Source organism: Ceratosolen solmsi, unplaced genomic scaffold (genome assembly GCF_000503995.2).
Source record: "Ceratosolen solmsi marchali unplaced genomic scaffold, CerSol_1.0 scaffold1, whole genome shotgun sequence".
Classification (NCBI taxonomy): domain Eukaryota; kingdom Metazoa; phylum Arthropoda; class Insecta; order Hymenoptera; family Agaonidae; genus Ceratosolen; species Ceratosolen solmsi.
The window spans coordinates 14,041,032-14,052,929 of record NW_011948415.1 but is presented as its reverse complement, the minus strand read 5'-3'; the positions used below and the strand labels follow the sequence as shown (position 1 = coordinate 14,052,929).

Here is an 11,898-nt window from a genome sequence, read left to right as displayed (position 1 = left end):
TATATTAATGTTTGACGATTGATACGCTAAACGTTGAATTCCTTCAACGTCGAATAATTTTTAAAATTTTTAATAAAAAATAACAGTGTCTGACTCTCTTAACTTTATTTCTCACTTTTTCGAACGAATATTTTACTAAGCTATGACGCTTTGACTAATTTTCGCAAAGAAAACACATTCACACAATATCAATGGTTTACAATCCAAGTTGAATTCGCTTATTAACACACCTAATTACTTAATTAAGATATTATTTATTCGATTCACTTGTCTTATTAAATTATTCGTTGGTTTATAATCAAAGAATAATTTCATTTTCATTAACAGTGATACGTATGATTGGAAATTTCGCTTAATAAATAAGTTACCAATTTATTATTATATAATAATTCTTGTGTACATATTTTATTTTTAATATACAATAAGTATCGTCTTCCATTTGCTAATAAGTATTTATATAAATTTTCGTACTTGATTATATAATGCATATTATGCACGATATAATACATTTGTACAAGTCAAATGTTCAATAAATAGAAAATTATGTGAATATAAACGTCGATGTTTATATACGTAAACGTATTTTACTCTAATAATAAGAACCAATGCATGTAATGATGCTAATAATATTGTATTACAATAATTTTTAATAAATAATTAGGAATTAAGGGGATAGCATCAGCAATTTCTGCAGATTAGATAAACAAAAGTGAAATATTTATATTCATTTATTTTAATACATTTATTTACCTATTTGTTTATTTATTAATTTATACACTTACTTATTTATTATATCGCTTATTTATTTACTTATTTATAATATAATTATACTAATGTATACTTTAATTTAAAACTTATCTCGTCTTATATCGATATAATTGTAATTTAAAAATATACCATGAAGATTTAATAATTTTAGTTATAATATATTGCATATATAATAATTTATATATAATAGAAATATTTTTAATTTCCAATCATTTTCGTCGAATACAGTTATTGTCATTAATGCGTGTGACTTTGACACCAAAAACAATTATTTATATTATCTAACATTCAACGAGTTCTTATTACCTCATATAATGTAAAATATTTAAAATACATTATAATTCCATGTTTAATAAATATTTTTTTAACGAAATAAAACTAGTTACTTTTTTATATTGTTTACAAAAAAATAAATAAAACATAAACATTTATTATCATAGGCTTCAATATAAAAAAATCTGTATATTTCAGGTCGTAGAACACTTCATAATAAAATTTAATATAAGCATTCAGTTAATATAAACAAATAATTATCGGAGATACATAAAAAAAAAGTGCTCTTTAAAGTTTCACTCGTGCTTTGTAATTTTTGTAATTAACTGTTGTTATTATTAGATATTAACATTTTTGTGTTGAATGAATAAAATAAATCTTGATTTGAATCTTGAAAAAAAAAATCGGAAATCTGCCAAATTTTAATGATAAAATTCATGATTTTAAATTATAAAATATAATCATGAGGTTTATAAAGCCATTGGAGAAAATCTTTTTTATAAAATATTATCAAATACTAATCACACAGTCAAATTCTTCAATTTATGTAATTTGCGTTATTATTATTTTCTTATTATGATAATTTCAATCATTTCAAAAATTATCTAATTTCTATTAATCTTATATTAAATTTTATGCTTAAATTTGTCATTAACTATGTCAGTTACACGTACTTGAGAATTTAATCGCAATCGCACTTTATGTGGAAAGTAAATTAATATTTTATTGAAACAGATAATAGATACTTTTCAAATATGTAACAACAATTACATTAAATGACAAGCAACAATGAATGATTAATTTAATATAAAGTTTAATAAATTAATCTTCAACCATATAAATTACAATTAATAATATTTTTTTCACGACAAGCCTGACCTTCTTAAATTCAATAGAGAAATTGACTTATTACATTTCATAAATAAATAAATATATATATATATATAATCAACATAAAACGGTTATTGAGAAAAAATTCAAATCGAAATAAATATTATAGATGGAGATAATTTTATCTAACAATTTGTTTTTCATGCAAAAGAAGAGTATGACATAAGCTTTGAGATTATCAAATATACTTTATCATTAAAAAATATAATATTTTTCATTGTTAATTCAGTGTGGAGGGTAAATGTGAAATCATTTCTTATTGTTAGTTATTTCAATTAAATTGAACAAATTATATAGCCTCCGTAATACTCTATTTATGTATCGTAAATTCAAATTTGTCTTTCGTCTTCCAAAATCATGCCTCAAATTGTTTTAAATTAAAATGATATATAATCTAAGTGAATTAAGAATGGCGATGAACCTTTTTATAATTTACATCGTGTAATTGTTCCTTTAAAAAAAGTAAATGAAAAAAAAAATAATAAATTTTCAAAAATTATTTACAAAAAAAATTAATAGTACGAAATAATTTCTGTATAAATGTAAATAAAATGTATATATTAGTACATAAAATATATTTACAATAAAAGTTATAAATAATGAAAAAATCTTGAATGCAAAACATAATTTAGAGTGATGAAATGTTAGGATTCAATAACCTTTGTTTCATTCAACAATTGTAATAAATATTACTGTCAAATTAAATTTATTCATAATTAAATATCTGTTATCGCATAAACTTTTGCTTTTGTTTATAATTTTCATATTACCACTTTGATGAAAAATATTCATTAAATTATATATATATATATATATATATATATATATAATACATATTTATTTACATACTAAGCAAATCCAACTGTCCGGTCCATAACAAAAATGTATTTATTATTATTAAACTCTCTTTTTAGTAAGCTTATTACGTAACTTGTTTGTATAACCAAATCCGGAATGAAATATATAATGTAACGTTTTTAGTAGATAATCAAAATATTACTATTGAACTATTATTTTTTTTTATAATTCGGTCTAGTTTCACTTAAAATAAGAAAAATCGTAAATTAATACTGGATTTCATATAATATTTAATAACAACGTCGATAAAGACTTACGGTAATTTACAATAATTTATGTATTAGCAATTTATTGCAAATGCATTCACCATTAATAAAAATTACTTCAATTTGTAAAAACATACATATAATAATTACTTGAAAATATGGACTTTATTATCAACAAAATAATAATATTATTGAAATTGATATCTATTTGTTACACCAATGTTATATTTACAAGTTTTAACTAAATATAAATAATAAATATTCAAGCATAGTAAAGATATGTTTATTATTAAAATATTTATTCATCAATTTATAAAGACGATTTGTAAAGTAATAAATTTATTTGTATTTTTAAGAAGATGAAATATAATATGACAAAATATATTACAGATCCTAAAAATTTTAATATCTTTCGGAAAAAAAGTGTAATTTGTTTATGATAATTTCAATTTTTATTTTACATAATTTAAGGTATCGAGTATTATAATAATAAAATTGCTTAAAACAATTTAAAATTATTCTAATTTAAGAATTAGATAATCGACGTGACCAAATAGTAATGTAAAATTTTCAATTATTGTAGTAAATACATAATATACCAATACGTAATAACAATTAAATAAATTAATCAATTATGAATTAATGTATTAGAGATAAAATTTTAAATGAAAAATGATAAGTTAAATATTTTAAATACGATGAAATGTTTTGCCTATTGAATTTTATATATAAATTAATGATCGAAGCTACAGTAAAAATTTTTTAAAAAAATATATTTCTATTTAAAAAAAAAAATAGTTAAGCAAACGTATTTCTATTAGTTATTAACATAAATAACATTTGAATATTGTAAGATACACTTATTAGCGATTTATTAAGGTTATTAATTATTTCTATATAAGAAATAATGATTTTATTATAATTTTCTGTTAATTTAATTAGTGTATTCCTAAATTCAATATTTTCTTATTCGAAAAATTTCTGTATACACGCTCAGTATTAACGTATCGACCTAATTTAGGTGAAAATTGTTATAATAACAAAACGTGCTCTTCACTTACTAACAACTAATTAATCAACAAATATCAACGTCTTATTTATTAAAATTAACATGTTTTAAAATTTTTAACTTCCATTTATCAGCCTAATCTTATAGAAAATTTGCTTATAACTTTATTTATATATTCTAGATAGTTTATGTACATATTTATATCTATATTTATCTTTCAGTTTATATTACAGTTTCTCCTATCATATATACGCAATTGTATAATATATTTAGTCTGCAAATTTTTCTTCCATCAATCATGTATTTATCAATCATACATTAGCAATGATAGCGCAGCAATTAACTGAAAATTAAAAGAAAAAGAAAGAAAAAAACATGTAAAGGAAAAATGAACGGAACAGAGGCTTCCATAAGTACCAACAGGATATAATTTAAGAAACAAAAACGAATAAATTATAATAAATTTGATGTTACAAAGCGACTATTATTGGATACTGTCGATGTAATAGCCTCCTTATTGTTCACATTTGATAAAGTTTTATCAATTAAACATGCTTTTGGCATTTAAATATGTAGATACTTGAAGGGAATAAAAAACTCTCTCTTGGCAATAAATGGAAAAATAGAAATAAAATACACTTACACATTATACAAATTTATTATTGTTTAAATTAGATAATATTAAATGATTATAAAAAAAAAAAAAAAAAAAAAAAAAAAAAAAAAATTGATATTAAAAATAGTATGCTATAAAGTTTATGACTAAACTAATTAGATTTAGTTTAAATTTTATGCTCTTCGCTGATTCATTCGTTGAAAACACGTTTTCGAATAAGTAAAAATTCTCAAGATACTCATTCACCAACAGATGATGATCCGCATAAACTTGCGAACCTTATACTTTTTACACATAACGTTCTCTTTATCTCTTTATCTCACTTAGGCCATATATACACATGAAAGGCAAAAATTCAAAGTGAAACTAAGCGCTACTAAATTCCCAGTAGAAAATTCAAAAAGACAGACATAGTAATGGTAAGCGAGAGAGAGAGAGAGAGAGAGAGAGCGCGCGAGAGCGAGAGAGAGAGAGAGAAGTGATATGTAAAAAGTGAGAGCTATAAATAGCGATGAATCTCAGGCAGGTAGATAGATATAATTCAATTTAAGTTTGTACAATAACTTATTATTCTTACTTTTAGTTACTTTATTCCATTTTTAATGATTATTTTATTTGCTAAGTAATTATTTTGATTGACATCTTTTCATACCAAGAGAGTTTTTTTCGCTATAAAAAATGCTTAATATTAAATTATTTATTAACAAAATATTATCCTTGAGTTATTCATTTATTTTTGTTTTATTAGAAGCCTTCAGTATTTATAAACAAAAAGAATAGATCATAATTCCTTGAAATTGTTCATGAAAACTCGATATCATCCGTATTGTCTATAAACGCTTTTTTTGTCTACTTTAAACACATAAATGCAACGACAATAATATTGATATTGAAAAAGAAAAAAAAAAAAACCACCACCACCAACAACAATGCTATTAACAATGATAATAATAATGATAGCAATAATAATATATGCATTTTAATACATATTCAGATATATGTAAATTGAAATAATGAATATTAACTTTTTAGATAAAAAAAAATACGATTATTTCTTTCTTATATTCTATCTTCCATAAGATTTTTCATTTATTATCTGTAAAAATAGAAATTTTTTTTATATAAATTATTGATTAAAAAAAATAATTACTGAATTACTGAATTGTAAATCATAAGGTAATATCTCCTCCATGCATATATAATGAAAAATATAAAACGAAAATAGTCATACAACAAGATCGTACTGACTTGGTGTCTGCGCGAATGATATATTGAAAAGTGCGACGTGAGAAATCGAAACGTAAAGCAATCGTGTAAGATTTTATGGAAACATTCACAACGAATGTATTCAAAATTTTAAGGACAAATTCATTTAAAATTCACATTTAAGAGTTAACGTAGAATACCACATGATCATTTATGTTATGTTACGAGATAAATAATTATGTTTTAGTATTCGTAACATTACGATAAATTAAAAATAAAATAATTCTTGAAGGAGAAAATTTGTAATATTTAAATTATATGTATGTATTACAAAAGAAAAGACAAAAAAAGAAGAAGAAAAAAAAGGTGCGATCTTCGATATTTTATAGAGTACATTGTAATATTCTGTAAAATGAATATATAAAATTTACATGAAAAATGAATTTGTAATATTCATTATATAATATCAATGTATAATTTTAAATAAATTAACATAAAACAGAAATCAGAGCTTCGTTACGTGGATATTAAATTCTATTTTCAAATATAAGAGCAGAATAACAAAGTCGGACTCGTACAAATATATACGTAAAATTAACAAATGTAAATTACTGGAATAATCTAAAATATTTCTTCCTTCTAAATATTATCATAATACTAAGATTTTTTAATCAGGCGAGTATTACATTTATCAATTTTAATTTTTAACTTTAATTAATACGTAAGTAGCTGAAATCGTAAAAAAATGAGATATAATACGAGTGAAGAAGAATTCTTATCAAGTGTATATATATATATATATATATATATATATATATATATATATATAAGAGTTGATAAAAATTCTTTTTTACTCTTATTTGTATATGTAAATGTATTAATTCATCAGTGACTTGATTGTTACTGTAAGTATTAAATTATATAATAATGATTAACGAAAACATTTTAAGGTATTTAATGAATAAAAACACTACATGTGATAAGTATAGAGTACATTTATTTCATAAATAAGTAAAATATGTTTATTTTTCCAATAGACTTAGCGATCAACATACTACTGTGTATGAAATAAATTATTGTTTAATTGGCAAAATAATATATGACCACAAGTTATTAATGTATATTATATTACAACATAATTAACGATCTTTTAATTAAAATTCTATTCCTTTTCCATTAGAATATTATTATCATCGATTATATATTAGTAATGCATAAGCGCGATATAAACTAAATTTGATGTGGCTAATTTCGTAAAAAAAAATGCCATAACTATTAAATTAATGTTTGTAATTGGTATTGGATAGCATCACAAGAGGAATTTGAAGTTTAGATAATTATTGAAGATCGTTTGTGAATATTTATTTGATCATGGAACGGTTGAATGTTGATAGATGTTGAATGTTGAGTAGATTGTCTCATCACTCAAGTCCATTAATACTCGTACGCAAATGAGTGTTGTGAATCGCATTAATGGGCAATGAAGGAAGTCAAGATAATTAAAACGATAATACATAGTCCCGAGAAGAATCGCATGTTTTCAATGTTCCCAAGGTAGTATAACTTATTAAGTAATTTTAATAATCCGTCCAGGATAAGAATACGCACTTTTTAGCCATAGAAAACGAATTATGACAATCAATCGATGAGAAAACGAAATATTTATTTAAGCATTTCAAATTAATGCACATGTAAATATAGAAAAATTAATTTACTTACACGTAGACAATTACAAAAGTAATACTAATGTCCAGTATTTTTCTTTATATTTTTGTCATATTTCCTCACTTGGAGTTAATTAAAATTATTAAGAATAATATTTTATTTAAATAATATACACATTAATTTAAATTCGTTCAACGCATATTTAACTTATTCATTATGTAATACTTGTTTTTTTCTTTTCTTTTTTTTTCTTCTTTTTTTTTCTTTTTACATATTCTGAGTTTCTATATCAATGATGAATTGAATAATTTACTGCCAAGAGATTTTATTTATTCCAATATAATAAAGCAATGTTTGAAATAAATAAATATCGAGCATAAATGAAAGGATGCAGAGAATTTAATTAATTTTAATCGACTAATTTATAAAATCATGCAACACTTTTAAATATGTTAATCATTACATATCCCAATGAAAATGGAAGTCGATGTAAAATGCATTTTATATGTATTAGTAGTACAATGCCATTTTAAAATTATTATAAGAAAATTTTTTTTCTTTTGACAATTTTTACTGATATCAATATAATAATGAGTGAGATTACCGGAAATAGAAAATTTCAAAATGTCGTATATACTCTTTTTAGTTTTTGATATTTGCTTTTTTTGCCCGTCTAAAATATATCCTCAAATAGTTAACCCGAATTTAGAAGTATTAATTAATAAAAAGCCAAGTCTTAAGGATAATAGAGGAAATTTTGTAAATTACGAATTTATATGCATATTTCCCCAATTAATGTCGTAAAATATCATTAAAAGTTATTCTATTTAATAATATTCTCCGGAGTAGGAAGACGAAGTGCATATTAGTTAATAACACACAATCTCAAATAAACTAGCAAATAAATTTTATTATACGGACTTTTATTTTTATATGCTTTTACCATCAGATTATATTGCTTCAATTAAATGCGTTTGCTAGTATATTCCCTTTAACATTATCTCACTTTTAAGAGACAAAGCATAATCGCTAATATGATCGATAAATCAGTAATCCAGATATGAAAATAATTACAATTCATCAATTTTATAAAGACCTTATACTTCTCTTAGTGGATAGAACTTGTAGTGCACGATCGGCAGATTGGCATCATCAATATTATAATAAATATAACGATATTATTCATTCATAAAGTAGATAAAAAGCTCAAAGGTAAAATTTGTATAAAAGTGGCATCTAAGCTCTATTTACGAAGATAAAACTGATTTACACAATTTTACTTGTATCCTATGTATTTTCAACATCTGTACAGGTTTCAGTTTTTGGCACTTTCTTTTATTTTTTTTTTATTTATTTATTTTTTTTTTTTTTGTTAAGTATACATAGAGCTCTATATAGTACAATAGTTATTTACAAGAAAAGAAAAAAATTGAAGAAAAACGAAAACAAAATAATAATAAAAAACTTAGACGAATAAAAGTGATTTACATGTCAAAAGCCATAATATTGTGATTTGTAAAGAATTTCGAAAATATAAAACAAAACAAAAAAAAAAGAAAAATGAATAGAAAAAAAAAGAGAAAAAGAAAGGACCATCATATAGTATAGAACTGGATAAAGAGTAACACAATTCCAACTTTCACTAGTTTATAAGAATATTTTACAAAAGTACTTTACGGCAACGTTTATCCGACTGCCCTAATGCCTAAGTCCAGGCAAGTTGGCGGTATCTTATATTGTGGGCACCGAGACCTACTATAGCTACGCTTGCGCCCCTCCATTCGAATAATTACATCAGACAATATTAGGCAGCGACCTCCCCCCCCCCCCTCCTCCTCCTCCTCCTCCTCCTCCTCCTTCTCCTACCACCTTATCCCCACCAGTCGTTCACGCATTCTCTCGTTTATTTTGTACTCGAGTTATTTTGTATGGTGAGTAGCTCAATGCTCTCCTTCACCTTCCTTGCCCGCTTATCACTTTTCTCCTGTCGCAGGAAATCCGGATCGTTCCAATATTGCACGTCCCCGTCGGCCCACAGCACGAACACCAAATTACTCGCCAAAAACACCGCGCAAATTATCCAGAAGACGAGCCGCCACTCCGACAGAGTCTGATTAGGCGTCAAGACGCCGACGATATAAGGCGTAACAATGCCCGTGAACGCCCCGATGCCATTGGTCAATGCCATGAGCGAGCCGGCGTAATTCGGGCTGAGGTCGAGACCATTGACCTTCATGCTCGGGAGAGCCGCGCCCATGAGAGTCATGCCCAGGGCTATCATCGTTACGACGTAGACCCGGTCGCAGCCGGCGTAGGAGGCGCCAACGATGAAGAGGGCCGGCCCCACGGACGCTATCGAATTACCCAGCTTGCGGACATTGGAGGTCGACATGTGACGTCGGGCTATAAGCCAGTCGGCCACCCAGGAGGTGAGGATGCTGCCGAACCACATGCAGAGGTAGGGCAGGGACGATAAGTAGCCGTTGTTCTCGATGGAGAACTTTAAGACGCTGCTCATGTATTTGGGCAGGTCGCTTATCATGGTGAGGAAGCCCCAGCCGTGTCCAACCATCGCCGCAACCAGCGCCCAAACCGGGAGAGAGCGCAGCACATGGCCCCAGGGTACCGCCGGTGGCTTGGCGTGCTTGTGGCGGCTCAGCTGCTCCTGCAAGAATTTCGCTTCGGCGTCCGTGACGAAGGGGTGCTCGCTTGGGCTGTTGTAGCATACGAGGACCCAGACGATGAACCAGAGCACGCTGACGCCCCCGAAGAAATAAAACACCGTCGGCCAGCCGTCGTCGCTATAGTGCAGAATGAGTCCGGATATCGTCGTGGCGAACACAGTGCCCAATGGCGCACCGGCGAACACCAGTGATCCGGCCTTGGAGCGCTCTTCGATCGGCACCCACTGGGCCAGCATGACGTTCAGCGCCGGGTAGGCCGCGCCCTGGGCGAGGCCCACGAGAACCCGGAGGACGATGAGGGCCGTGGCGCCGCCGAGCTTCACGCCCAGGGGCGTCAGTATCGTGAAGATGGCGTTCCAGAGGATGCCGAGACCGAGGGTGTATTTGCCGCCGAACTTCTCGGCTATCATGCCACCGGGGATGTGCGTTATCACGTAGCCCCAGTAGAAGGAGGACAGGATGACACCCTGCGCCAATGAAAGGAAGAAAGCCCGAGATCAGCGGTAGCGTGACCCGAGACTCTCGAGAGCCGTCGTTGTCGCGATGATCGGGCGAGCGCGAACGACGATGGGGATGAGGAGGCCACGAATGTCTCAACGTCGGTCGCGAGATTCATTATCCGCGATTATGCAGCGGCCAGCGGCATTAAATACAACTATTATCATTATACGGCATTAAGGCTGTCATCGGCGATTCGTTAATTGCGCGGTGTCCCGCCGAGACTTCGTGGGTTCTTCGTCACTTTGCATCGACGGGGCTAAGGTCAACTTTGCTTAACTTCGCTAAAAGGAAATAAGTCTCTAGTTCCGTTAATCGGGAGGATCGCCTTCGATATTAATTAATTAAGTTTCGGCGTGAGATGGCCGAGCCGAGACAAACGTGCCCATAAGCATTAAAACAGCCTTTCGCGTTGGCCTCACATCGACTTAATAATAAAATTTTTACGATGACAACGAGCGAATACGATTTCTTATTTATAATGTATGGAACGGTCGAGACTTTTATCGGCTCTTCTCGCTCATTTCACATTCCCGATACGAGGCATTGTCTTCCCCCCTCCCAACCCCCATCTCTCTCTCTCTCTCTCTCTCTCTCTCTCTCTTCCTCTCTCTCTCTCTTCCTCTCTCTGTATGGAACTGTCTGTCTACTCCTCACCCAACCCCCTCGCCAACATCGGCCACCCACCAGCACCCCGTATCCGACAATCGCCTTGACTTTGCACAACTGGTGACACATTGCAACTTTTTTACCGAGCTTAACCGGGAATTTAGCGCAATAGTTTAGCACCGCCGTCCTCGATCGCTTATCATCCCAACTTTATAAAGCGAGTGCGAACGTTACGTAATTTTGCTATCGAGCTGGTGTAGCATGCGTGCTGTTACTTGGGCTACGTAGAGAAACGCGTGCGCGGGATTAGGTTAGAGGAAAAGAAATGAAAGCATAAGGAGTCATCCTCAATGTGTGCGTGTGGAAACGTTGTGGCGGTGCGCGGTTGCTTGTCGCACGTTTAGACTCGAGTACTTGGCAAAGCGTAAAAGACAAAACACACATTTACAGTACCTCCTAAGTTCTCGCTGCCAAGACTCGCCGAGAGCCGCGACGAGAAAAGCCTGTCTTTCTCACTCTCTCACTCTATACGCACGTTCTACACGTGCGCGTTTAATGTACAGACGCGCGTGTGCCCGTGCGTGTGCAACATGTCGAGAGATAGAGAGAGAGAGA

The 11,898-nt window shown here is 29.6% G+C and overlaps 1 protein-coding gene across 2 annotated transcripts in view; it reads right to left on the bottom strand.

Annotated features, from left to right (window-relative positions):
• Positions 1–9,373: 9,373 nt before the first annotated feature.
• The window catches only part of LOC105368946 (sialin-like), a 3,980-nt gene continuing 1,455 nt past the window's right edge, over positions 9,374–11,898 (bottom strand). For both annotated transcript variants that reach the window (XM_011508134.1, XM_011508135.1), the window contains exon 3: positions 9,374–10,643. In XM_011508134.1, the coding sequence (XP_011506436.1) occupies positions 9,396–10,643 (1,248 nt within the window). In that variant the 3' untranslated portion in view covers positions 9,374–9,395. The remainder of the gene's footprint in view (positions 10,644–11,898) is intronic.